Source organism: Pholcus phalangioides, unplaced genomic scaffold (genome assembly GCF_987345545.1).
Source record: "Pholcus phalangioides strain wild (caught in Gottingen) unplaced genomic scaffold, Ppha-v1.0 ptg000013l_1, whole genome shotgun sequence".
NCBI lineage: Eukaryota > Metazoa > Arthropoda > Arachnida > Araneae > Pholcidae > Pholcus > Pholcus phalangioides.
The window spans coordinates 10,198,153-10,225,808 of NW_028301606.1; the positions used below are offsets into that span (position 1 = coordinate 10,198,153).

General features: G+C 36.9%; 1 protein-coding gene across 1 annotated transcript; it reads left to right on the forward strand.

The window, feature by feature from the left end:
- Positions 1–7,572: 7,572 nt before the first annotated feature.
- LOC149078582 (acyl-CoA-binding protein homolog) lies at positions 7,573–22,195 on the forward strand. The gene is made up of 4 exons (XM_089240695.1): positions 7,573–7,716; positions 17,997–18,111; positions 19,673–19,735; positions 21,792–22,195. Exons 1-4 carry the CDS (start codon positions 7,609–7,611, stop codon positions 21,857–21,859), a joined length of 354 nt encoding a protein of 117 aa, XP_089096821.1. The 5' UTR covers positions 7,573–7,608; the 3' UTR covers positions 21,860–22,195.
- The last annotated feature ends 5,461 nt before the right edge of the window (positions 22,196–27,656 follow it).

The following is a 27,656-nucleotide window of genomic DNA, read 5'->3' on the forward strand; positions in this document are numbered from 1 at the left end:
CAATTATTGGCACACATTTTTGTTGATGTATTCAATTAGACCTACGAGAAATTTTAATTAAATTGTCATTGTTCATTAAAAAATATATTATTTTAATCTATTCGTTTTTTCCGAATGCTTAGATTTCTGAAAAATATGTATCGTACACGAGCACCATTTTTCGAGCCGGTACGGATACAATAAAGTTCGCGTATAACGAAAGAGAATAGTTCCGTTTTGTCTATAACCGACTGTATTTTTGTCTCAGTTATCAAAACCTGACCGTATAATCGAGGTTCTATTTTAATTTTTAGATATATAGTAACATAAACAACTCACCAAAAAAAGTCAATCATTAGTATGAAATTTCATTACCTGACCATAAAAGCAATGGAATATTTATTAAAATAATACTAATTTTATTATACTTTAATTATACATTATTGTGAATAAAATAATGAAGTTTACACAAGCGCCAATTTATTTTTTTTAATAGGGATACTTTACAACAGCGGTTCTCAACCTTTTTTGACTCGAGGAGCCCTTTTTGTATATAATTTTTATGGCGGAACCCCGTAGGCCTCTTTTTTTCATTTATCTGTCAAATTTACTTATTTATTTTCTTTTCCTTGAGTCGCCGCGGAGCCCCTGGGAAGTGCACAAGGAGCCCCCAAGGGCTCCGCGGAGCACCGGTTGAGAACCGCTGCTTTACAATATGTCGCCGTTGGTCTGCCTAAATTGAGTCCAATCGTGCCGAAACTTACGCGGCTTCATAATAACGTGCGCATAGCCACTGTATGAGTTGTCCTTCAGCGATTAGCTGAGCTCTGTTTAATGTGAATATGACATGTTATGATGATACAACGTGTATTATCGAGTCCAGAGCGCTCTACAAGTTGCAAGAGCTCGTGCGTTCTCGCAACTTGACAAGCAACGAAACGACTAGTCACAAGTAACCGAACGCGGTCGGTTACATCAGAGATTCACGCCACGGCTCTGAAACTTTGTGGAGCCGGTTTGCGTGTGGATGTAAAATAAAAAATAAAATGATGGTAGAAATAGAGCACAGTAATTTGAAACAAGTGAATGCAAAAACACTAATACAAACCAAACGCATTCTTATATATTCAATACACAATCATAATAAAATTAAAATACCAATAGTTTATTTCAGCAATCAAAATCTATTTTTATAGATTTTCTTATTGCGAATTCTGTTACCATATAATATTATTATTACAGTCGAATCCCGTTATAACGAACTCCAAGAGACTGAAGAAATCACTTCGTTAAAACGAAATTTCGTTATAAAGGAATCACTTGATCATTTGATCACTTTTGTCGCACCACGGTCATTTACTGCACACGAGGGCTAATTAGACCGGGACCTACAATTTAATACCGATTCCGAACGGCAGGCTTGTTTGTATTTGATTGTATTTGCTTAATACCGCAGAGCACGATATCTACTACACCGATGGCTCGAAGCTTGAAGGTGCAACAGGGGCAGGGTAAGTAAGAACCCGGAACGAAGAGGTCGTGGACATATGGAAGTCAAAATTCCAGCCTTGAAACTCAGTATTCCAAGCAGAACTACATGCCATCCTAGCAGCGGTTAAGGAAGCAGCAAGACGAAAAGAACATGCTCACATAAGAACGGACAGTCTCTCCGGAATCATGGCCATCCAGAATGCACAGACACACCCCCATTCGGCCCGGAAAATAAGAACATTGCTCCACAGACACCCGAACATCAAAATATCATGGATAAAGGCACATGCGGGTTTGTGGGGCAATGAGGAGGCCGACCGCTACGCAAAGGAGGCCACAAGGAATGTCAGCTTCACAAATGAAATCCGCTTGCCGGCATCCGCTGCCAAAGCCAGGCTATGGGCAGACATGATGATGAACTGGCAAATAGCCTAGGATGATCCGGAGGCTTCGGGAAGGTCCACGCATAAGATCCTGCGTCGCGGGAAAACTTGGAACAGCAAGTGGCGCAGAGAACTGATAATGCTCGTTACTGGACACGGCCCATTCTCTGTTAACCTCCGAAGGTTCAGGTCCATCCCCAATGTCGCTGCAGCTGTGGTGAATTTGGGACAAAACTCCACTACGCCACATCATGTCGTCACACCAAAGAGTTCCATCTAAGAGCTCCCTCGGGAGCCATGGAAGCAACATGGATGGCCGATGCCCTAAAAAGACCGGAGCCGACAAGAAAACTGATTAAGCTTGTCAGATTTCTACAAGAAAGCCCGGACAAGGCTAAGATGATCGGACCGGACTTGGATGAGGAGAGGTCCACCACCACCGCTATGGAGTCAAGACGCTCGGCCAGACTGGCAGGAAGACATCAGCGATACGTCGAAGACTCAGACTAGGTCTGACTATAAACTCGTCCCCTGACCATGCTGGACCCAAGCAAGTCCTGCGATGAAGGCTCATAATGTTTGTATGTATTGTAATTAATTAGTATTTTCTTTTGCCTGTCCTTTTTTTTTGTTTTTTTAATCTATTCTATGTACATGGAAAATAAAGTTCCCCGACACCACCCAGCCCCTTAACCCGGGCAAGGGCTGATATTGACGAATGTTGACAGAGTCTGGGTGGTGTACGGTTTAAAAGTAAAAACAAAAGGTGCAGGCTTGTTTTTTACACTCATCGAGAGGTTGGTGCGCTAACCCCTCGATGGGGGACTCCCTGCGGTAGCAATTTTTTCTGCGGTCATGTCGCCATTTTTGTTGTACCCCTGTGTCAGGAAAGTTTTCTGACAAGGATGAACCGGGTATCGAACCCGCGACACCTCTAAACATCCTTTGATACTTTAGGCGAGTATCTTATCGACTTGGGCCACCACGCCCCTATAAAGGAATTCCGGGTCTTTGCTTATCTGGGGGATTAGAAAAGTGTTCGTTAAATCAAGATTTTCGATATAACGGTATTCGTTACAACGGGATTCGACTGTATAAAGTAATCATCACATCATTTATATCTGTCAATGTCATCTTCAGTGCTTATTATTACTAAACTACTTAGATAGTCTTTTCTGTGATATACTCGATCTTAAATAATTTTTTATAATGTTTAGCTTAGAAAATGATCGTTCACCCTCGGCAACAGTGATAGGGAAGGATAAATGCGTAAAGCTATTGATAAATTCGGAAATATGCTAATTAAGTTATTTTTAAACAAATATTTCAAAATTTCAACTGAAGATGCTGCCGATTTTATCTGTGTCGAAAGAATTTCTATTTCGTTTTCTAAATCAACTGTGCATTTATGTCCGAATTATTAGTACTAAAATCCATCAGTTTATTTTGTAAATTCAAGCATTGCTTTAGTTTAGCTTCTGGATTCAAGTTCGTGAATTTTCCCAAGTTCTCTAAGGAAGCAAAACAACTGTTTTGATCCTGAAACAATTTAAACCTTTCTTCTAATTTACTAACGACGATGTCTAATAAAAAGAAGTAGAAATTCATTTTAAAATGTAATTTCGGATTCTGTATGACATTGTGTTCATTTTCGTAATCAAATATTCGCCTCTTTTTTTCTGAGACGCACAGAAGTGCTTGCCTAGAGCGCAAAAAATCCAATATGATGAGGAGCTTAATAGTTAAGTAGAAATAGAAAATATAATATTTTCTTTCTAACTATCTCATTATATGCGCGTGCTCAGAAAAGGTAGAAACATTATTTCAAGAATAAGAGGTTTCAATGTTTTCATAAAAACGAAACCATTGATGATGAAGTGGTTGGTTCCACGGAACTTAAATAAGCATAAACATTCGTTTATCATAACTATTTTTATTGCAATACCAATGAAAGACACTTTTAGACGACTTTGACGCATAAAAGACAAAATAGGAAGTGAAATTTCTGGTGATATTGTACAGGAAGGTGGCATGGGCTCTCTCAACGGATGCAATCTTTGAAAAAGTCACCACGTATCTAGAGATTTAAATTTGGTTTCCGACTCATGAACTGAAAGGTCTAGGTAATGTTGTATTTACTCTAGCATAAAGTAAATTGACTAGCAAATTTAGTTGCGGTCTTTTGGGTCTTACCATTGTTCCAGACTCTGCCACGAAGCTGGGCTGGAACAGATCTCGGCAACGGGATAAGTCCAGTGGCAAAGTTCTGGCGTTCATTCATTCATTGGGTCTTACCATGTCGTTTGTTTTATTTTCAAATTTATTCAAACCATTTTTTATTATTTATGGAACAAAACAGCATTCGCAGAACAAATTCAGAAGTAAAAATTCATCACATAATATAAAGCTAAGGCCGAGGGCCGAGCAGTCACTGAATATGAAACACTTCTGATACTCACTGCTGCTACCGATAAAAACAAAACTTATAGTTACTTTATGATCAAGATTGACTCATGTTAACAGCATCAATAAACAAAACCTAACTGAAAACACGTTTTTAGTTAGAACACGATCGTAGGGATCGAGCTTTTAGTAATATTTTACTCTCTTATTGAATTCGATATTTTTGCCGTAGCAACGTTGCTTTTTTTCTGATTTTCAAACACGTTTGACGTCAACATAATATTTATTAAATCAAAACTTTCAATTAACGCAGTGATTCTCAATCTGCGCCGCACAAATTACCAAAAAAGGAAAGGTGAAGGCAAAAAGGGGCTAGTTATTGGAATCAAAAGGAAAAAATTTCTTTCTGATAATATAAAATTAAATGCTATAGCCATAGATAAATACATTAATACATAACCTACGTATACGTAGGTATAACACAAAAATGAATTTATCAGTCACCAAAAAATTAGCGGCATCTTTGAGACTGTCTAGCAGCCGCAGAGCAAAGCTTAATTTATTAGGTGATAAATTTAAATTGTAAACAAAAATATCTGAGCTCCCTTTCTACGATATATATAAGATATTGCTAAGATATATATTTTGTCTTTGATGCATTTTTCGCAGAACACCGGCTTTTCAAAAATAAAACATAAGATATAGCGGAAGGGTGTAATTAAAATTGTAATTAGAAATTTTAGTCCTTAACAAGAACTTAAAGATCGAGAAACACTGCTAACAGGATAAAATGTAAAAGAATTTCTCACTCGTCACACATAATATCGGAATTTTATAAGCATATGCGTATACATCGTGGTTCCCACAAGATGACAAGGATAGTGATGATTTTTATCTTTTTTGCTTTGTTTTTTTCCACTATACCCGTACGAATTCACTATAGAGGGGCCCGTAAAAATTCCCAGCCCAAAGGTCTTCTGCTGGATGTAGTGTACATGCATGCATAGAGAAAAAGAATAAATTATCATAAAATTTTCATATCACTCACCTCAATAGATCATCTATCCAACTGCATATTTCTGCATCATAGCACTGTCGTCTCCTTGAGGATCGAACTTAACCAAGTATCCACTTAAACTAAAATATCAACAAAGCGAGTCTGCGAATATATATGCCCAACAATGTCCACTTTTGCTATAGTCAAGTTTACGGAATAATTCTTATTGTTGGAGGAATGGATGTTTGTTGATACTATTCTTTTTTTTTTCTTCAGTTCTCAGTTGCTGCTGATCAAAGAATAATATTTTCTTCTTTGTTGAAGTTGAAGAAAGTTGACCCTTTCTTGTGTTCAGACTATCAGCTTCTTATCATTGGTTATTTTTTTTCAGTGTCCATATATTTTAGAAACCCTGGGTAAACGTGTCTTCAGTCTTGCTTCTTCTTCTTCATATCACTTTCCGAAGACTCCTCCCAATCTCTGCTATGGAAAATTTTGCTTTTGTTTTGTTTCTACTGTATTCATTTTCTCACATGGTCATAAAATTCGATGACAAACCAAAACTTTGAGACAGACCAAATGTTTAAGCTTCTTCTGTAGTTCCCATTGCATTATTTTAAATTTTCTTTTTTATTCTTTTTTCATACAACGTTACCAAACAGCATACTTAAAAAAAGAATAGGAGGGGGGGGGGGAAACCTTTAAAAAAATATCCATACATTTGTTAAAGAGAAAAAACGTCTTTGCTCCCGAAAAGGCCGAATCCTTATAACAGACATCTTTAACCCGTTGCTCGCGAGTACCACGGTGCTCCCGAGAACATCCAGAGTGCTCGATGATGCCCGTGTCCGATTTCATGCTCGCGAGCACTTGGTCAAAGTTAAAATCAAAAACCTTGTACAAATTGCATTTAAGGATTGAAATCAATCTTGATTTCATGCATTCGTATGTCGAACTTCCTGTAAGGGTGCTCTTCTTTTAATGATGGATACAGGTAGTGCTTACGACTAGAAAAACGTTGAAGACCTCTGCCTTATAATAGCAACGGCACTGGACACGGTGTGCAAAAGAAAATTCCTCTCTGTTCCCACGCAGCAACTAGGTTCTGATGCTCCAAGCACTTCACTAGGGAGAGGTCGAATATCCCCTTTTGCCTTTACTTTGCGGCTCCATAGAAATTATGCAGTAGTGACGGTACCGAAACTGATACTTGCCTCCGGTGACTGGGTGCATTCTTATTTCTAGTTTAACAGCTACTGTCTGTGTTCTCAAGTTTCAAAACATCTTTCTTCTCACACACATCAAAGTAAGATCAATATCAAAATATAACAAGTGAACTTTCAACATGTAAACTTTCAATTTCGAAAATGATGTCTGCCGCCCCTTAAATCTTGAAGCCCGGGTGCGCCCTTGCACCCTCGCTTAAGCCGCCCCTGCTGTTACAAGTGTTTCAATGTGTACTACGCTCAAATTACAAGTTTACTCCTATATGTATATGTGCCAATATGTTCAACCTTTACTTTTTGCATTTTAATTCACTGTAGAGTTACTGTAGCGCTTTATTTTCCACCATGGCCTGTTTATAAGCACTAATCGGTAATTTTCACTGATTATTAGCAAAATTTGGGGTGAAATTTTTTTGGTTTTTATGATCCCAGTGTCCCGCATTTTTGTCGATAGAATATGGTCACCCTGAGTGTATCGAAATCTCACCTTCATGATTAGTATTTGTGTGATTGCATATGAGATCACATTTTTGATATTTGACGAATCTCGTAAACGTCTTTCGATTATAACGGCACAATTACACGCAATCTTCAATGTCGTTATAACCGAGTTTGATTATAGTTCCGGAATCAGTGAATTTAGACCGTTGAGGCTGGGGGAAGTCCAGTTGCTGAACTAAAGTGATGATGTGACTCATGCTATTGTAGATATGGGTTAAATATTCGACTTGCGTGTTGTGTTTGGTATGGACGAGTGCATATGAGTGTGTTCACGATACATAAGATAAAATTCGAAACGAAAACTTGAGGAAAATTGTGTTTTTATTTTACACAACTCTATTCGCTTCATTGACCGCAGAAAACAGCAATTGGCGAGCAAAAAAAATGGTGTAACGTAAAAAAGTAAAGGTTGGGACAGAAAATGAATGTTCTTCCTGGTGACATCATTGTAAAAATATAAGGAAAAAGGGACAAAACTCTTCTTTTTGTTATTTTATAATGTCGAAATACTACAACCTATGAAAATGAAAATGTTGTTTTTCCTTGTTCGTAATTGGAGCGGAATCCGCCAGGAGTCGCTTCCTTTGGCGCCCATCTGATCGTTGGCTACAAAATTTTAATCCAAACGATGAGTTGGAACCAGTTCGGGTCGATCATTCGAAGCAATTGGTTACGCAGCTTCTCTGTGATTAAACAACAAATCCGTTCGTCTTTGAGTACAATGTCTGTGGACGATGTGAGTATAAATAATTAATTAATTTATCGATGAAAATATTGATTACAACAATCGGGGCTTGTTCCCTCATAAGTTAGGGTCCTGGGCAAATCTGCATTTTTTTTTTGGGGAGGGGCTATATATGTTACAGTAAATGTGATAAATCGGTTATTATGCATAATATGCATCTCTGTAAGTTTGATAAATTTTCACTTTTACCGGTGATTATGCAAAATACCCAAGCGTTGGCAAATTTGATAAATATACTGCACCAAAAAAAAATTATCACTTTTACCGGCAATAATACCCTAACGTCGTTGGTTATAATTAAGGTTGTTAAATGGGAGGTAATTATACCGGGGTAAGATCGTAAAATTTGATAGTTATGATTTCGTTATTTCGTGGTTTGATTGTAGAATTTGTGAAATAAGTTAATTTTATATTCACTTTTTACACCAAAATCCTCTTATCCATATTCTCTGACCTCTTAGTACAGGCCAGTACTCTATAAATATCTTTTATGTGCGGTATATATGTTTTAAAAATTTATTACAAAAAATGGAAGTCAGAGAATGAAGATATTGCACAAATTTTAAGGTAAATTTCATAATGCCCAACTTAATTGCAGAAAATATAAGCTCATGTACACACTGTACAAAATGCTCTTTAACCCTCTCAGTGGCATTGAAGAGGTATCTCGCCGCCTTAAAAGCCTCTTGTTTTAACTTTTACAAGCTCATGTATTTTGTAAAGTGGATTTGTCGATAGAACACTTTTCACTACATCTTTTTAGTTCGTACCTGCTGAAAATCGGAAGAAAGCCGACTTCATTTATAAAAGGTATAACATTTTACAAGGGATTTTAGTGATTTTAGGCTGCTCGAAAGGGCCAAAATAAACAAAATATAAGCATGAAACGTAAGCTTAATTGAATGAAATAAATGATTATTCGCGACGCCCTGGGAAAGTAAATTACTCACCGTTTTATTACTGAGAATTTTTTTTATAATTATTTTTTAACTACGCCGCGGATAGTACGGAAGCTGGATAGTCGAGTCTACTGTATATATACTGTTACGGTAAAAGCCCGAAGACTGATAAAACCTAGGTTTTACCAAGGCGAGTCGGTAAAAGCTCGAAATACGCTTGTAAGCGTTTTCATTTCGGACTTAGTTCCTGACTCTCATTAATTACTTAATTATAATTATTAAACACTAAATTAATTATTAACTATTGAATTAATCAACCACCTAGAACTCAATACTTCCTGACGCTAACGAAATAATGACCAATTATCATTAATTGATTTAATCTTCATACTGTTGGGAGAAAATTAATTAATTTGAACAGTTAACCCGTTTACAATGAACCAATTGATGGTCATGACGATTATTGATAGTCGGAGTAGGTTATAGTAATAGGTAATTTAATAATTGCTAATTGCTTAATCAGCGTCAGGAGTAAATAATTTTAACAATTGCTTAATTAGTGTTAGCAACTATAAAGTTCATGGCAATTAATTAGTTTTATGTTATAATTATTAATAAGGAACTGAGTTCGTGATGGTGAATTTATTCATTAAAAACGGGCTTCGACTTGGTAAATATATGAAATGAAAACGTTTACGACATTATAAAAAGTCCTATTATAAAACTTGAAAAATGCTACTAATAAGATCATCGCTTGGATTTTCTAGAATGTAACCAATAATCTTATTGGTGGCATTTTTCATGTTTTATAGCAGTACTTTTAAAAAACTTTTATAGTGTAATCCCGGCCTAAGTTATACAGTATATACAGTATTTACAGTACTGTATATACAGTATTTCCCTAAATTTGTTTTTTAACGCACGCTGGATACCATTTTCCCTTCGTGTTAAATCATGTTTTAATATTGAACGATCGCGTTGCCCTGGTGAGGTTTAAATGGAAGTCGCACATGCATATGCGAATGTTTTGTCATGTCGGAGAATATCGATTCATTTGATAGTACGTAGATTAGAGGAACATCCCTATTCGAAAATAAAGGATACGTATTTCATGATTATGGATCGGAGTATTGTTTTGAACTCGTGACCGCTTATTGTGTATGCTGGGGATCTTCTATTAAAAATCTTTACGTTATCTAGATTTCTATTGGGTAGCGCGAGTCTTCCGACCAGTTGTGCCTATCGTGTTTAATCGGGCTTCAAATGAAAAAATTAAAAATTTAGATTCATTTCGTCCTAATGAGTGTTATGCATGCTCGATAGGATTAATATAATAGCATAAATCCAAGTTAGTTAACGTTTGAATTGCTTCGAACCTAAAAGCCAAACTATGAAATTACTAATGTTATTTTTATTAAAAACATGACTATTTTGAATGGGGCGTATGAATATTAAGAATTTTAAGCAGCACAGCAGAAATCACTAAACACCCGGCAGAATGTCATTTTTTAAAATGAAGTAGGCTTCCTTCGAATTTTTGGCAGTTGCAAACTGAGAGTACAGGGAAAAGTGTCAACGTTTGAGAAATCAACTTTACAGGATATCTGGGATTGTCAATGCTAAAATTAGAGGCTTTTAAGAAACCGAGATATCTCGTCAATGACGCTTAAAGAGTTCTAAAAGTTATAGAATGGGAAATTCTAGAATTCTAGTCAATGAGATATTTTTAGTCCTATTTTTAGATGGATGAGTAACTTCAGTTATCTGATAATTATAAGAGCAGAGTTGAAAATGAACACTTTTTTTAACTCTGATGGAAGACTACTTCTTATTAGATGCTGACACTCGGACGTCCACTTGCCCTTGAACGTTTTTTGAGTAAAGATTAATATTTTTTTAGCCCAGGCTTTTGTCTTATCTGAATCTAAGTTTACTGTTCATAAAACTTTTTTTAGCCCTTATCGTAGATGAATATATGTGAGGAGCTTATTTTCTAAAGGGAACATTTCCACATTTAGAAAATTTACAGTAGAAGTAAAATTAACTTATTTCTCAGAATGGGCTGCTTCACAAAAGTGGAAATAGTCCAGCGCATAGGAGTAGAAGAAGAAATACTATATTTAAAAGTGAAAATTGAATGAAAAATTGAGCTTATTTTCAAAAGGGATAATTTCCACTTTTCTTCTAAAGGCACTTTTCACCGGTTTCTGAATCTTTGGGATGAGCTCTGTCGGATTATGCAACAGTGTTTATTCAAACGGGAATATTTTTGGTCGAAATTATAATGTAAAGTGCGTCATTTCTGTCAAAAGACAACATATTCACCTTATTCATTCACTTCGGTATTTTTCATTGAAAAACGGAACATAACGAAGCAATTTTCCTACCTGAAATAAGGCTTTTTTTTTTTCAAAACGACACTTTTTTTAGAACCACATTCAAAGTCACATTCTATAGTAGAACCTCTTGATAACGAGCATCCAAATGACCGAAAATTTTGTCCGCTGACGAGGAGTGTTCGTTAGTAAATAGTAATTGAGTCCCATCCACATAGTTTCAAAAGTTCTGACATCCACAAGAAGTCAGTTGGTGGAGATATCCGCTAACGAGTGTCCATCCATTATGGGAGGTTCCACTACTACTTAACCGTACATGCACCTCGCACACAATCCTATACGGAATTTCTAACGAATTGGCACATGTCGGAATGTGTGTTCTGAGTGTGTGGCCCTAACGTATTTATGTTGTAGAGTTGCGCTTGTTTCGTGTTGCCATCTGTCTTACATTTTCTGAAATAAAGACGGACATACTTAAATTTTCATGTTATGTCAGTATGTTGTAGGTCTGCCTGCTCTCCGCGGAGACACTTTTCCAAATAGAAGACCGGCTCGCATTCGCACCCCGAAACTACTATTTAACCGTACATGCACCTCGTACGCATTCCTCTACGGAATTTCTAATGAATTGGTACATGCTGGAATGTGCGTGTACGTGTTGTGAACCTAACGTGAAGTTTGTTTTCAATGTTATGTGTAGTGCTGTCATCTGCCATAAATTTTTCTAACTATGGGCCACCTCGAAGCTGGAAAACCGCAGAAAACCACCATCAGCCGACCACCACAGTGCCGTCAACAGGGTTCGAACCTGGATCCTCAGGACGAGTCCAGCGCGATTTGCACACGACCTCACAGTAGCGCCCAGTATAAGTTAGGTTCCAGTGCAGGATGACCGTGTTTTTTTTTCTGTGCTATTCACGAGAGAAGTAAGGGTACCTTACTTGGCTAGGTGTAACATTCCGGAATCAACGGGTGGCGCATAAATTTCCAATTTTCCAGACTTAACTAGTTCCATTTTGCATCAATAGGTAGCGTTTCCTCTAATTTGCTTTGAAAACGGAACATTTACAAAATCTGAATTATAGTGCGATCCCGGGCCTTATATACAAAGTTTCATAAAAGTTCATTTATAAAACATGAAAAAATGCAACCAAATAAGGTTACCGGTTGTATTTGTTCGAATGTATTCGTTCACTTTAATTGCTTGCATTTATCAAGTTTTGTAAATAAACATTTATGAAAATTTTATAGTATAATCCCGGCCTAACTCCCTTGATGTTGATCAAGAAACATAATATTTAAATATTCTTATACCACTCCTTTATGCTCTGCTACCTGTTAGGCTATTTTCTACTTTTAATAAAGCATTCCTTTATGAAGAAAAATGGTTTTTTACTTCTACCGTAAATTCAGCAAAAGTGGAAATGTTCCCTTTTTTGAAAATAAGCTTCTCGCGTACGTAATATAGCTCTAGATAACTGTTTTCTTTTCCTCGTGTAAAATTTATGAGTCACTATCGAGAACTCTGGAATTAAGGAGAGAGAGAGAGGAAAAAAAAACGTCTAGACTTTGCTTCTCGAATTTTTTTCCTCGAAACGGAGGTAATTAACAATCACCAGGAAATACTTCGTTAGAGCACGAGGTAAACCATAAGGGGGAATATACAGGGAAATTCAGATTTCATTGTAACGATGCAACTTTATTTCTACGAATATTACTTTTTCCTACTACTACCCAACCGTACACTAGGAGTCTCCAACTCATGGCCCGTGGGCCAAATGGGATCCTCCGAGCTTTTAGCTGCGGCCCCACCGAGCATTTTTAGAAAATGGCTACTTTGCGTAGAAAAACGATTGCATTAGATACATTAAAAGAGCCGTCGTAACGGATTCGGGGAGCCCTGATCCGAAACAGTTTTTGAGGTCTATGATTTTATGTAGGCTACATAGTTCGAGAGACCAAATCCGATATCCACAAAAGGTATACATAATTACAGAATTCACGGAAATACTAAAAACACCTTAAAGGAAGAATAATTTCATATTCCTTCATTGGAAGGGCTGAAAAATCACGTTTGCCACCCCCCACCACCCAAATCGTAATTATGGCCCTGCCCAGTGTGTGTGTGTGAGCATGGGAGTGACCAAAAGAGGGACCTAGAGAGCGAGGGATCAGGTCAGTGAGCGACCAAAAGGAGGTGACAGACAGACGAGGCAAAGTGGACTCTCGCCCGGGTTCGCAGATTTGGGGAATGAGTGGTCAAAAAAAGTTAATTAGCACAGCCATCTTCTACCTATTGCAAGCGAGTACCAAGAGTGCTCAATGCTCATGCCCGATTTCGTGCTCGCGAGCACTTGATCAACGTTTCAATTAAAACACCCTGTAAAAATTGTATTCAAGAATTACGATTAATGTAGATTTCAGGCATATGCAACGTTACCGTAAAGGTGCTCTTCATTTGATAAGCATAAGCAGTGCTCGCAACTCGAACGATCATAGGCGGAAATACGGGCGGGGCATGGGGTCTTTCCCCCCCCCCCCAGCGTCAACGGAGAAGCCGACTGATGTAACGTATATGCATAGACATGAATTGGCATCACCATGACCCCCCTCCTCAGTCATAACCGTGCCCTTCCCCCTCCATATTCTCAAGTCAATCTCCACCTGTAATATCCATCCTAAAACCCACTGACTTTTGGAAACTTCCGGAGTTGTCATCGGAGGAAAATTGATACAAGTGCCAGTGAAATTGAATGTTTTCCGTATTTCTTACTGATTGCTCAAGAGTTATTTCCCAATAGTTAAAGGTCAGTTCAAAATGAATCGGCATTTCTGCAACCGAAAACTGGACTTAATGGCGTCTTTGATTCGTCGCCTTGAACTGCGACGCGACGAAAGAAAACACCGTCATCTGTGGTAATGGATGATTAATAAGAAGGAATATTGTTATTTTCATATACATGTCGAGGTCATTAGATGTTTGCTCATCGTCAAAATGGATTTTTTCATTTTTTTCACTAATCTACGACGTCTTGAATGTCTTGGGAAAAAAAAAATGTCCTGGTCATTATATGCAGGGCCGCAACTAAGGGAGAGCGGGGGGGGGGGGGTGACCGGTGCCCTGGGTGATCGATAAGGGCACAGAGTTTACTCTTTTCCGTTCAAAATAAATGGGAGGGGGGGGGGAGGCACCAAAATTGATACTGGCCAGAGTGACAGCAAATGTTCGTTCCTAGTTGCGGCCTTGTTAATAAGATTATTTCTGGTGTATTTTTTCCCCTTTCGTGTTAAAAGTGAAAGGGCACGTGTTTCAAAAGGAAGATTATTAAGGGTTTTTCTCCAGTCGCATTGACCTGTTTAAGACGCGTTCACGTAAACTGGTTGTCATCATGATTAAGTAGACAGTAGTTTACACAGCAGTTCACTACCGTGCGTGTAAGTACGTGTACCGATGACACTGCATGACAAGTTTGATGTCGGCAACACGACCTGAATACTTTATCTCTTATCACATGAAGTGTTTGATTTCGGATCGCTTTTTCACACAATAATTGACTTTCATAATACGGTACGTTTTTGCAACCCTGTGGGCCAGGTACCAGAATTTGAACTCGAGAAGTTTACCGTCACATCACCGAAATCGGTCACACTTCAAACGCTCATCTCAGTTAAGGCGTCTTTATAAGGTATATCTGGACGCTATAATCTCGGTGAGTATACGACGCAGATAAGCTTGTCTATGAGAAAAATCTAACGATGGTTCATCGATGTGAAATACGTATTCAAATTTGAGTACCAGACTAGCCGTGATATACCTTCCCTAAAGCAGATTACACTTACGGCCCGTTAACAACGCTCGGAAAATACATAATTTATCATAATGGGAATGATGTCTGCCGATCTTGTCGAGACATCGTGATATCCAATTCTTTTGATTACGTCTTAAAATTTAACTACCAGATCGACTGTGTCACGGAAACGGGTCACACTTGAATCGTTTATATTTTACAAAGTACAGGGTGTCCCATAAATTCGCGAATAGATTAAAAATTCATTAAAAAAATATTTGAAGGAATTTTTGTATATTTGAATGCGGTTTGCGAAAAAGTTATTCTCACGAAGGGCGGTTTTTATTTGGACAATTTTTTTGGATAGAGGACACTGCATGAAAGCAAATCATTGGTGATTGGACAGAACCTTTCTTCAATCTCTTTTATGTGCGAAACATTGGTAAATCTTCGGCCGGTGATTCATAGCTGAGGTAAAAAAACTTCAAATGCTTTATCCACCAATGTCAACATCACATTGAATACTTTTATGTAAGCACCGGTAACAGGGAAAATTCAGATATGAGCTCTTAATCGGACACCCTACATTTTATAGGACTCTAATTCGCATATATCTATGTAGTTATTTGTTTCTGTTCAGTGTTCTCTATTGACAAATTTATAATTTTTTTTTTTTTTTTTTTCCTGAAATCCCCTTTTGCGAGGACTACTTTTCCGCTAACCGTATTCAAATGTACAGATTCCTTCAACTTTTATGAATTTTTAAACTATTTACGAATTTTATGGGACACCTTATACTTAGTCTTTCATTAGCATCATATTACGCATTATCAACTGATCTTGTTGAGGGAAAAACAATCCTAATACCCTATCCACGTGAACAAATCCTTAGTCTGGCTACCGATTTATCGCTATTTGACCAATCGGTTATACTGTTTCTCTGCACTCATAATTTTTTATATTAGGTTATTCCTTATATCGCTTAATTTCAGAATTAATGCAAGGAATAGTTTCAGAATTGGTGATAATTAACAGTAAATGTAAGAAATAATTTTGGAACTGATGGAAGACTCCAATTTCTAAGCGTGAGTGCGAGGCCCGGTGTGATCGCACCTGTCGTATACCGCTAAGGAAGGCTGTGACTATTATCGCAGTATCGAGAGATGTGAACAGTAATATGACTTCGCTTCAATAAATTTGCTTCATTGCCCATTCGTTCAGCTCGGATACCTTTTGAGAATGTACCGAAATCTCCCGAAGAAAAAACTCGTCTCACAGACAGTAATGAAAGACTTTCCTATCTGTTTTAGAGAGGAAAACTCGTTATGGAAGAACAATGTTTCATGACGGAAATCGTTTGGATACGAAAAAAGAAATGGTTCCTTGGGATAAAACGTGACTGGAGGAGACCCTGTTGAAAACAAACTTTAGAAGATGCTGCACAGGAACGAACTCATCCAAGCGGCAACGCTTTGTAAAGAGAAGATAAGACAAACGCAACCATTTTTTCTTAACCCTATCTATAATTACTCCTTGAAGAGAGAGGGTTGCGTGACAAAAAACATTGGATGGGAATATTATTACACGTAAGAACAACTTTCTCATTGTCTGTTTTCGAAGGAACAGGTTTTTCTTTCCAATGCAATAGAGCAGCGTTTCTCAACCTATGGTCCGCGGACCATAGGCAGCGGCGCAGTTATGGTTTTGCCGCCCTTTAACAAAATTCTAGTTTAATTTTCTTGACTTTTTCCTCGAATTCACCACCCGCTTCACCTCCCTCTACTCTTGCAAGTACACCTGTGTTTCTAAGTCACTCTTTCGGTCTCGCATTCTTGAAGTTACTCATTTAATCACTCACATACTCACACATTCTCTAGGTCACTCTTTTGATTGCTCACTGACATGGCTCCTTGCTGGGTCGCTCTTTTAATTATTTACGTTCTCACATGCTCTTGGTCATTCACAAGCTTTCACATCACTAGATCACTTTTTTGGTCGTTGACATGCTTTCACACGCAGCATGGTCAGCACCAGATCACTCACTGACCTGGTCCTTGGCTCTCTAGGTTTCTTTTGGTCATTCACATGCTTCATGTGCTTACTCTAGGTAACTCTTTTGCTCACTCACGTGCTTGCAAACTCTCCAAGTCACTTTTCGGTCACTCACTGACTTATTTTCAAATGCTATTCATTCATAGCAAACGTAGTGTTGGTAACTATATAATTGATTGATACTATAAGAATATATTCTATTCATTTCATGAATCTATCCACTGAATGGATTTAAACAAAATACAGAAATAGATTAAGAAATAAAGGCCGCACCCGTTTGAAGTTATTTAATATCGTCCCCCCTTCACCAGAAACATGAATGTGCAAATTTCTAGAACTTGGGCCGAGTAAACATTTAGAAGTCGTTTTCCATGTTACTCCATGGAAGTAATTCTTTCTAAAATGTTTTGTAAAATGTGTTTCAATAGTGGATGCATGCGTTTACATACCTGCGTTTCTGGGAAAACCTTAGCATATATAAGTGATCAAACTAGTTGCAAAATTTTCACTTTCGAGTTTATGTTCATGTCTCTAGTATGAAAGGAACGAGATGCTGTGAACGTGCTTGTCATATCCCGGAAAATCTCAACTTGGATCTTTTTTTTTTGTTCGGTAATTTTAGAAACCGTCACTAGTTTTCGTTGAATCGACTTGTATTTCCTCGTGTCCTAAAATTTGATCAAAATATTGATTTTCAATTATTTTTAAATACGGTCACTTATCTGAAATGTTTCGTATAGAAACATACTTTATCTGACTAAACTGATTAAATTAAAATTATAAACTGATCGATCAAAATTCGATTAAAATTTTTATTGATTGATCGAGTCGATTAACACAATTTTTAATTACGAATAGCAATTGATCTATTTACCGTCACGATCAATCGATCAATCCCTGAAATAACATAAATCAGCTTGGAGAGATGAAGAATAAATTATTAGTCGCTATATTATTGGTGAGCGATATCACAGTTTGACCTCGTGAAAGTGAAACATTGTTGATTCCGTCTAAAAGTGATTGTCAAAATTTTATCGGAGAACATTCCATCCGATTAACTTGAAATGATTTCCTTGGTCCCTTCTGTTTTCACGTTAGCAAGGACAGACTATATTTTCCACGGTTCGATATTTGCATGCTTGTTAATGTCTTGTCTTGCGAAACCTTGAACTGGATGAATTTTTTTTCTCCAACAGAAATTCAACGCTGCAGCTGATGCAATCAAGAACCTTAAGAACCGTCCGTCCGACAGTGAACTCCTCGAGCTTTACGCTCTCTACAAGCAGGCCACGGTTGGTGACAACACTACGAGTAAGCATGCAATTTAAATGATTCTATAGCGCAGTCAAATGTCGAACTCGTATAGAACCTCTGTATAAAGGGTGTCCTATAAGCGCTAATGCAGCTTTTATATCCATCGTTTTGTCGTAGAGGTATGGTTTCAATTTAAGAAATGTTTAAAATGACCCTATATCAGTTTTGAGTGAAAATAGTGTCACAAAATAAAAAAATCTACATTTTTATACGGTTCCCCCCTGTCATCTAACTTCCGATACGAAATTTGTTGCCCTGTGTCCAACAAAAGGAATCCCATGTTTTTAACTGCAATATTCGCGGATATTCGAATTCAAAAATTGGAGAAAAGTTGTGGAAAGGAAGGCATAAATGAGGGAAAGGAGCATTGTCCATAATTAGTTTTTGCTGTTATTTCCCGATTGCTGTTTTTCTCCGATTTTTGAATTAAAATCTCATTGAATATCGAAGTTAAAAACATTGGAATTTTTTTGGGTTGACCTCAGGAGAGACAGGGCAACAACTTTCTAACTGGAAATTAGAGGATAAGGGGAACTGTATAAAAAATTTATATATTTTTTTATTTTGTTACACACTGTATTCTCACTCTTAGAACTGGTTCAGGGTAATTTTCGAACACCTTTTGAGCATTTTTTAAATTGAAATCGTACCACTCCGACAGACGGTTGATGAGATAAAAACCGCATTAGCACTTAAGGACACCCTGTATAAAAAAAGAAATTTCCGGAACATTCAAATTTTATACACGGCTACAAAAAATCCGAATATAGCTTCATTGATGTTTTTGACTGTTTTCCGTAATGCAATCCTTGTTTCGACTGAATATTCTAAACTTTTAACATCGTCCATGTTTTGACATCAGAACAAGGATGTACCGTCACATATGGAAATCGAGTGAAAATTCCGATGAACATGAACTTACCTTGGAGAGAATTAACGTAGTCTAGAAAATATTTTCATGAGAAAGGGTTGAACGGAAAATTAAAACAAACTAGTGACTATAATGTAATGAAGTTACTCTAAAAACAGCACTGGAAAATGTCCCCACTGCTCGTGAAGAAGGCAGAAGGCGTATCAGTCTCTTAAAACAAATCTGTACGGCTTTGGTAACATGACGCGTTATAGTTCTAATAACAAAGCTGGGAAAAAAAACAATGCATATAACTGCAGTTTAACCCAAAGTTTTTCCTAGTTATTCATATTGGCATCTTTTGCTAGGTGCAACTATGCTTATACCTAGGTACATATTTGTGCCAATTTTTGCTTTATGAACCACATTTTCAGATCGGATAATTCATGTTGGCCACATTTTCAGCTAGCCAACTCTGTCCCCTGAAGTTGTACTAAGTTTCGGCTGTAGTTTTGGTTTAATGAAGTTTGATGGGACGAACAGATTTTCGGACGCCTCGAACCCAGAACGGGTTGGCAAGCTGACCGCTCGTCCGCCAGGTGGCTCAGCATTTTTAGTTCAAGAAACACAATTTTACTTTTTCTTTATGGATATCTAACAATCAATAGATTTGAATGCAATTCGAGTAATACGTGAATACTTTCTCAGGTAAACCGGGCCTGATAGACCTGAAAGGTAAAGCCAAATGGGAAGCATGGAACGGCAAGAAAGGTAAGATGGTTTCCTTTATATTTATGAAATTAGACGGGACTACAGTTACTTAACTGTGCATGCACCTCGTACACATTCCTCTGCGGAATTTCTAATGAATCGGTGCATGCCGGAATGTGTGTGTGGCCCCTAAAATATTTATGGCGTCATAGTTGTGCTTGTTTCGTGTTCTTGCTGTCAGCTTTCTTCCATATTTTAAAGTGAAGACGGTAAGTGTTTGAATTCATCATCGTTATGTGAATACATCATGTTGTAGGTCCACTCTGCGGGGAAACGTAATCGAATGGGGACCGGGTCGCATTCACGACGCAGTTGGAAAACCACAGAAAACCAACTGAGACGATTACTGCAGAAAATAACGATAACCCTTTTAAGCGGTTTTCAAAATTCTCTGATCTACACAGTGAAAATCATTAAAACCCTCAGCAAAATGTCACTCCTGTTTTCAAGAAGAGAATCTTTTCCCGATTATGTGCGGCAAAATTCCTATAGCCCAGAGGCGGCAAAATCATAAATGCGCCTCTGCTGAATGTGCGACCAGAGCCGCAAGTAGATGCTTGGTCAGCCGGGGGCACCTCCTAAACATCGTTTGGTACTTTAGGCGAGTATCTCATCGCCCTGGGCTACCACGCCCTTCTCGTGGGTCCTGATATATACTTCTCGTGATAGATATCGACAGGGTCGCAACTAGGTGCTTGGTCAGCCGGGCAAGTACGCATTTCGACGCCCCCACCCCTGTAATGTGAAGAGATTTGCGACCCCTCTGGTCCAGCACCCGAGGCACTAGACCCGCCTGCTTCCCACCCCGACCCCCCAGTTGCGGCCCCGTGTTCGACAACTACGAGTATAAGAAATGCTAATGTTATTCCTCAGTGCAATTAGAGTTATTCCTTAAATTCCTCGGTGTTTTTCGCTAAATACAGTATTGGAAGTTCGAGCAAATCGGAAAATATTTGCCGTCCCAAAAACCGCAAAAATTCGAAGTTTTCTGAAATCCTAGTTTTCACACGTGTTTCAACTCAATCACAGGTTATATCAAAAAAAAAAACTTGGCGGTCAGCTTCCACGAATAAAACTGGAAAAAAGCGTTCATTCACTATTAATATTTTGCTCTAAATCTTTTTCCCCTTCAATAGTTGGAATTTATATTACGCGTAAAACTAGTTTTTTCGCTGAATACGTGCCTTGTTCCCACCGAGATCTGACCCGGAGATGACCCCCTTCCCAACTATTACTACATCTATACACTATATTTCAGAAGATACTGGTCGTACGTTGAACGCGTTTCGCAACTCTCTCGTAAATTCGTCTCTGTTCTTTAAATAGTTCGCACTCAAAAGTGGCCCCCCTATTTGAGCGACCGTATTCGTAATAAGTTTTTTTGGACGTGCAGTTGAACTCTGTTATAACGTTAATAATTGGTGGTGGTGGTACACAACCTTTTCAGTCCGCGGGCCAGAAACTTAAATATAAATCGGTGACCATAACACCTGTATTTTACGGGACATGTTCCCTTAATTTTGGCCGTCCCAACTTGTTTATGTAATGTCCCGTTCCCCCCCCCCCTTTATTTTCAATCGAAGCTTACTTGAGTTTTTGCATTCAAGAATTAAGATAACTTTCATGAAAATCATAATATAATTTTTTTCATGACTGTTATATGCGACAAACATGTATATGACCATACCATATTACCACACCTACAGCGGGACATAGTTATCTGCCTTTGGCCGGAATTACACTGTAAAAGTTTGATAAAATTGCTAAAGTGGTGAAAAATGCTACCAATAAGATAATCGGTTGCATTTTCTAGAATGTAACCAATAATCTTATTGGTGACATTTTTCATCACTTTATCAAACTTTTATAGTGTAAATTCCTTTGACAAATTTTTTGGCTACAATTAGCAACATTACTTGAATTGACGATTTTTGGCTGTAATTCACACAGCTTTACTTGCCTCCTAATGTTTTTTCTGGGCTGGGTGGTATTAATTGGAAGTTGATTACATGCCATTGTGGGGTTTTAAATTTTTATAATTAACTTTATTTTTCAGGAATGGATCAAAGTGCTGCAAAAGAAGAGTACGTCAGTTACGCAAATACTCTCGTCACGAAATACTGACGGATTAACCAGAAATACATCATATCGTATATGATGATCATCATCGCATTTAATAGAACCACCGCCTCATAATAGATGAATTAGTCCATATATAATTCTATTGCAATTTTTTTATGCATGCCACGAAATTCTACCTTGTATAACTGTATGGTATTATTACATCATTTTTCTTGCATTTTGAAATATATTCGTTTTACTGGAATTTTTTTTCGAATGCATTTTATTGCAACCATAAGGAAATGAAATCTTGAAAAAAAAATCTTATAAAATAAAGCAATATTTTCTGACCTGGATATGTATATTTGCATGCAATAAAATTTAAATTCAGAATATTCATTTTGTTAGTTTTTTTTAATTCAGATTTTTCAATAACTACACCATTACTGAGTATATCTACTGTATTTCCCAACATGCCCCGGGCATGTAAAAATGTCGACAACATGCAGGACGCGGTCACGTAAAAAAATAGCCAAAAAATTTAAAACTGTGATAAATTTAATTGTCATGAAAAAAATTACTTTCGTTTTTTTTCATAATTTTTTTCATCGACGATAATGCAAGTGTTTCTGCTCACATGCATAAAATTCTACAGAAATGCTTTCTTTGACAGCTATGATGCAAATGTGTAATGGCCGTATTTTGATCAATTTCAATTTTTGCGGTCTAATTTAGCAGCCCAGTGCGGTCATGGGGCCCTCATATGCTGCAACAGGTGTTTTTGGAAAACGAGGAACTTCACTTCCAGCGAAATAAAATATCCCGATGGATTCATAGAAGAAAAGTCGTAGTTTGGAAAAATATATTTCCTCTTTTTTTTATGCAAGCTAACTCAATATATGGCCCTATTATACAGGGTGTCCTGTAAATGATAATGCGGCTTTTATCTCATCAACCGTTCGTAGTAGAGGTACGATTCTAATTTAGAAAAATGCTCAAAATGCGTTCAAAAATTACCCTGTACCAGTTTTCAGAGTGAGAATGCAGTGTGCCGCAAAATAGATCTAAATTTTTATACGTTCTCCTTGTCCTCTAACTTCCAGTTGAAGTTGTTGCCCTGTATCTCCTGAGGCCAACGGAAAGAATTCCATGTTTCTAAGCGCTATATTCGCTGAGATTTTTTAATTCAAATAACATGGAAAAAAATATGAAAACAAACTAACGGACAATGCCCCTTTACATCATTTATGCCGTCTTCGAGAATTCGGGTATATCTCGGTCAATATTATTGGCCTCGGAGAGACGGGCTAACAACTTTCTGATTGGAAATTACAAGTATAAAACATGGGGACCGTATAAAAATTTAATTTTTTATTTTTTGACACTAGTTTCAATCTCAAAACTGGTAACGGGAATTTTTGAACGGCTTTTGAGCATTTTTTTTTAATTTAAACTATATATCTGATGGACAATTGATGAGATAAAAGCCGCATTAGCACTTCCGGGACACCCTACATAGCAGGGGTGGCCAACGTCTGGACCGTGAAGTGATTTTGTGGGGCCCGCGACAAGGTAAAAGCAGCCGGAAAAGATTTCTTGATTAACAAATTGCTTACGAACTTGTTTCTAGTGACGAAATTAATTCAATTAATAATGGAGCGGCTTGTACACCGAAGTTGCACCACTGATGCGTCCCGCGACGCTATAGCTGACCATTATGTTGTCCCGCGAACAGAAAGAAGTTGGCCACTCCTGCTGTATAGTATACAGTGCCCGAGATGGAAAAAAATTCTGCGATTGATTCTAAAATTGTACAAAATATTTCTCTTCAAAATATCCGGAAAGAAAATCTCTCCAAAATTAACTCTTTAATTGCTAGAACTGACTGACCCACACAGGAAGGTACTTTTATTCCCTTGAATGTCTGTGTCATCGTAATGTCTTTGTTTTTGTGTGTGTTTTTCTTAGTTGTTTTGATTGTAGGTTTTATGCGTTGTGTTCAGTCCAAGAAAAAATATATATAGAATTTCTGCTGCCACCTATATCAAAAATGAGAAACTTAACTTTCTATTATAGTTTTTCAAGCAGTTAGATGTTTTCTTACCGGTGTATATTGCAGAATGAAATCGAACAAGTTATGTTATAATATCGGTTCAAATTTTTATGCGCTAAAATACCAGTTAATATGTTTTTAAGTTTGCCTATAGATAGATCACTTCACCACATGTTGTTCGCATTTCCACTCAATTCATCGGTTTAAAGCCAACAATCATTTTATTTCAAGAACTATAAAATATAGTTTTGTTTTTATTCTATAGGTTTCAGCAGGGGAGTCCTAACTTAACGGGGATTTCTTGTGTTTTTAATGGCAATGTGAAATGTAATAAGTTAGAACTGATAGAGAGGAAATTTTCTTCCTAATATTTTTTTCATCGGTTCGAATATTAGTATTTTTCCCAATTCATGCCGATTCGCGAAAATTTTCACTTTATTTTAGCTGTCTGAAATGAGAAAAAATTGAGAACAATGAACTAAACCGTACAAAATCCCATTCTTCTAGTGCTAAGAGGAAATTTCATTCACTGCATTACGATTCGACACTATAATGCCCTCTGAAAACATTTTTTAGAGATTTCCCAGTTTTTATCAAATTAATCTGCGTTAGGTTCCGGTTTCTCAGTCGCATGATTTGGTTACCCAGTCCTAGACCCGCGCCTGCCAAAGTCAGTTCCCGTACCGTAAATCGGCTATGGTTCTATAAGCGAGGTGAATTCAGTGACTCTTCCGACGCCAACATCGCGAAGAATTACAATTAGAGGTTTGACTAATTTTAGATTTTCAATTGGTCAAAAATCAGCCTCGGCCCTCCAGGTTCCGGTGCTTATGTTCCAGGATCCATGTGAGTGTCATGAGCGCAGGGTTTCCCAAACGATTGACCTTGGTACTTCATGTGAGGTTCGTTCATATGAGAGCTACGTTGCTACTTGATATTTTAAGAAAAAGATTATATTCAACGTGGTGATATATATATATATAAGGCTGTGATTCCAAGGAAGTGCAGTTCAAAATGATACCCAAGTGCCTCGATATCGAGCAAAAGGGCCACGGAATATTCAAAATCCACATGAACGTAAAAAGTTTGAGAAATTTTGTAAGAGACTTGCCTTGAACAGCTTTTTTTTACTTGTGCTTATATTATAGAAACTGTGTTTCTTAAGCTTTTTCGTCCATTTCCCCCTTTTGGATCATATTTCATTCTCGTTCCATCCCCAGCTAACATTGATACAGTACATGGACAGTTCTGTAAACGGTCGCGCATTTTCCCACATCTCACTTGAAAGATTTATTTCTTCTTATCTGAATTTTTGATATTTTCTTCATTCTGTGGCCCTCTTTATTACTTGTCATGTTGCAATCGTTTCTCCAATACACAAGAAAGTGGACAAAAAGAATGTTATTAATTACAGACCGATTTCTTTACTATCTGTCTTCTCAAAGGTCATAGGAGAAATAATTAAATCCAGAATAATTAAATTTCTTGACAGCATTAATTTTTTTAGTGAGAACCAATTTGGATTCAGAAAGGCAAAAAGTACAGAGGACGCTCTTGTTAATTTTCTTTCAAATGTGTATATAGCAGATAACAATAATTGTAAAGTTGCGTCATTATGTTTAGATATCAGCAAAGCTTTTGATACCGTGAATCACAGTATTCTTCTAACCAAACTAGAATATGCAGGAATTCAGGGTTTGCCACTTAAATTTTTCAAAACATATCTTACTAACAGAGTTCAAAGTGTGAAAGTAAATTTCGTTTTGAGTTCTAAAAGACAAATTACATCTGGTGTACCTCAAGGATCAGTACTTGGACCTATTTTATTCCTAATATATATAAATGACCTGTGTAACTTTAATTTGAAAGGAAAAATCACTGCTTTTGCTGATGATTTAGCTCTTTGTTACTCTGAAAACTTTTCAATTAACTCTAGGAATAACATGCAAAATGATCTTAACTCAATAAATATCTGGTTTAGAAATAATAATTTAAAATTAAATATAGATAAAACTAAATATATGTTATTTGGTTCTGGTACTTTCGATGATTTTGGTGTCCTAAAATATCATAGTGTGACAGATGGCTGTATCTCGGATTGTATGTGCACAGTTGTAAATAGAGTAGACACCTTTAAGTATCTAGGGATTTTTTTAGATTCAAAACTATCCTGGAAAACGCATAGTAATTATTTGAGTGTAGAATTAAATCGGAACATTAGGAAATTTTATTTTATCAGGAATAAATGTTCCCAATCTATATTAAAACTTCTTTATTTTGCGTTAGTAGAATCTAGATTGAGTTACTGCATTACATGTTGGGGTGGGACATACGTCAGCAATCTTTCTTCACTTTTTGTCACACAGAAGTCCTTCATCCGTATCATTCTGAGTAAAAATAGACTCACGCATACATTTCCACTTTTCAATCAATTAAAGCTACTCCCTCTGCAACATTTGTACGTTTATAAAAGTTTAAAAATGTTTTATAAAAGAAGTGGCCATCTCAGTCTGAAATTACATAAGTCTGGAATGCAATTTAGACGTCATACTATACAGGTACCAAGGCCAAATAAAACTCATTTCCAAAAATTTTTCCTTTATTTAGCTCCCAAAATATTTAATTTACTTACTCATTTAATAAAAGAACAATCTTCATGTACATCTTTTTTTATCAATTTAAAATCTTGGCTCAAGAAGATTTAAATTACCTGTTTGATGTTGTAATGTAATCTTCTTTTATCTTGCATACGCTGCTAAATGCCAAATTTTTTTGTTTATCAATTCCATTCCCGTTGCCACTTATTTCTTGGTGTTATATATATATGTGTGTTTTTTTCTCTCGTTATTATTTATGCCGACAGATATGTATCGGACATTGTTTTGTGGGCTCACAAGCTTGCTTAGCCCCTAAATGTTTTGTAACTGTGTTTAAAAATCTTAAATAAAGGAAATTTGAAATTTGAAAAAAAAAAAAATTAACACGGAAATTGATGAAAATTCAGCACTGAAGTTACTTTTAAACTAGTGAGAGAAAAATTCCCAGAACTAATGGAAATTTTAGAATTGATGAACTAAAAATAATTCCGGAATCGATGAAAAATAATTCCAGAATTAATGAAATTAATAATTCCGCCATTGATGAAAAAATTGAAAATGAATGAAATAAGTGATTCCAGAATTGATGAAAATTCAGAATCAATGCAAGAAATAATTTAAGAATTGGTGAAAGTCTCCAATAATTTATACCATGAGTGCGGGGCTCGATGCTACCGCACCTGTCGCACACCCATAAGGGAGGCCCTGGGTGAACCAAAGGCCAGGCACACAAAGCGTCATTTTTTTTTAATTCATGAAAAAAACATGAAAAAGGAAACAAACATCAAATAAGAAAAAATTTTTACAATTTCCTCGACACTGTTTCTGTCCGACAATAAATTACTCGTAACAATAAGGAAGAGGAAAAGGACTTTTTCTGTGAAAAGTGACGTTGTAAATAAAAATAACATAGCTTGATTGTACCAGAAACAATTACCTTTTGTTTAGTTGTTCCAGGAAGTCTTGTGTTGTATAGTCAGATTAAATATCATTAGGAACACAAATATATTCATTGCCATTGTTTACATTTTAACGTGTCTCTCCAGGCTGAAACAATGTAATAGTAGGTTTTGAACAATAGAAAATCATTGGAAAAATATTATGGGAAAAAATATTCGAATCGAATGAGTTTTCGATATTAATAGTTCACTAGCTACAGTCAATTCATGATAAGTCGAACTCCGATAACTCCAATATATGTTTAAGTCGA

Coding starts and splice junctions, on each gene's coding strand:
- LOC149078582 (XM_089240695.1), top strand. CDS start 7,609: ATGAGTTGGAACCAGTTCGGGTCGATCATTCGAAGCAATTGGTTACGC. Junction 18,112..19,672: donor GGTTGGTGACAACACTACGA/GTAAGCATGCAA, acceptor ATACTTTCTCAG/GTAAACCGGGCCTGATAGAC. Junction 19,736..21,791: donor AGCATGGAACGGCAAGAAAG/GTAAGATGGTTT, acceptor TTTATTTTTCAG/GAATGGATCAAAGTGCTGCA.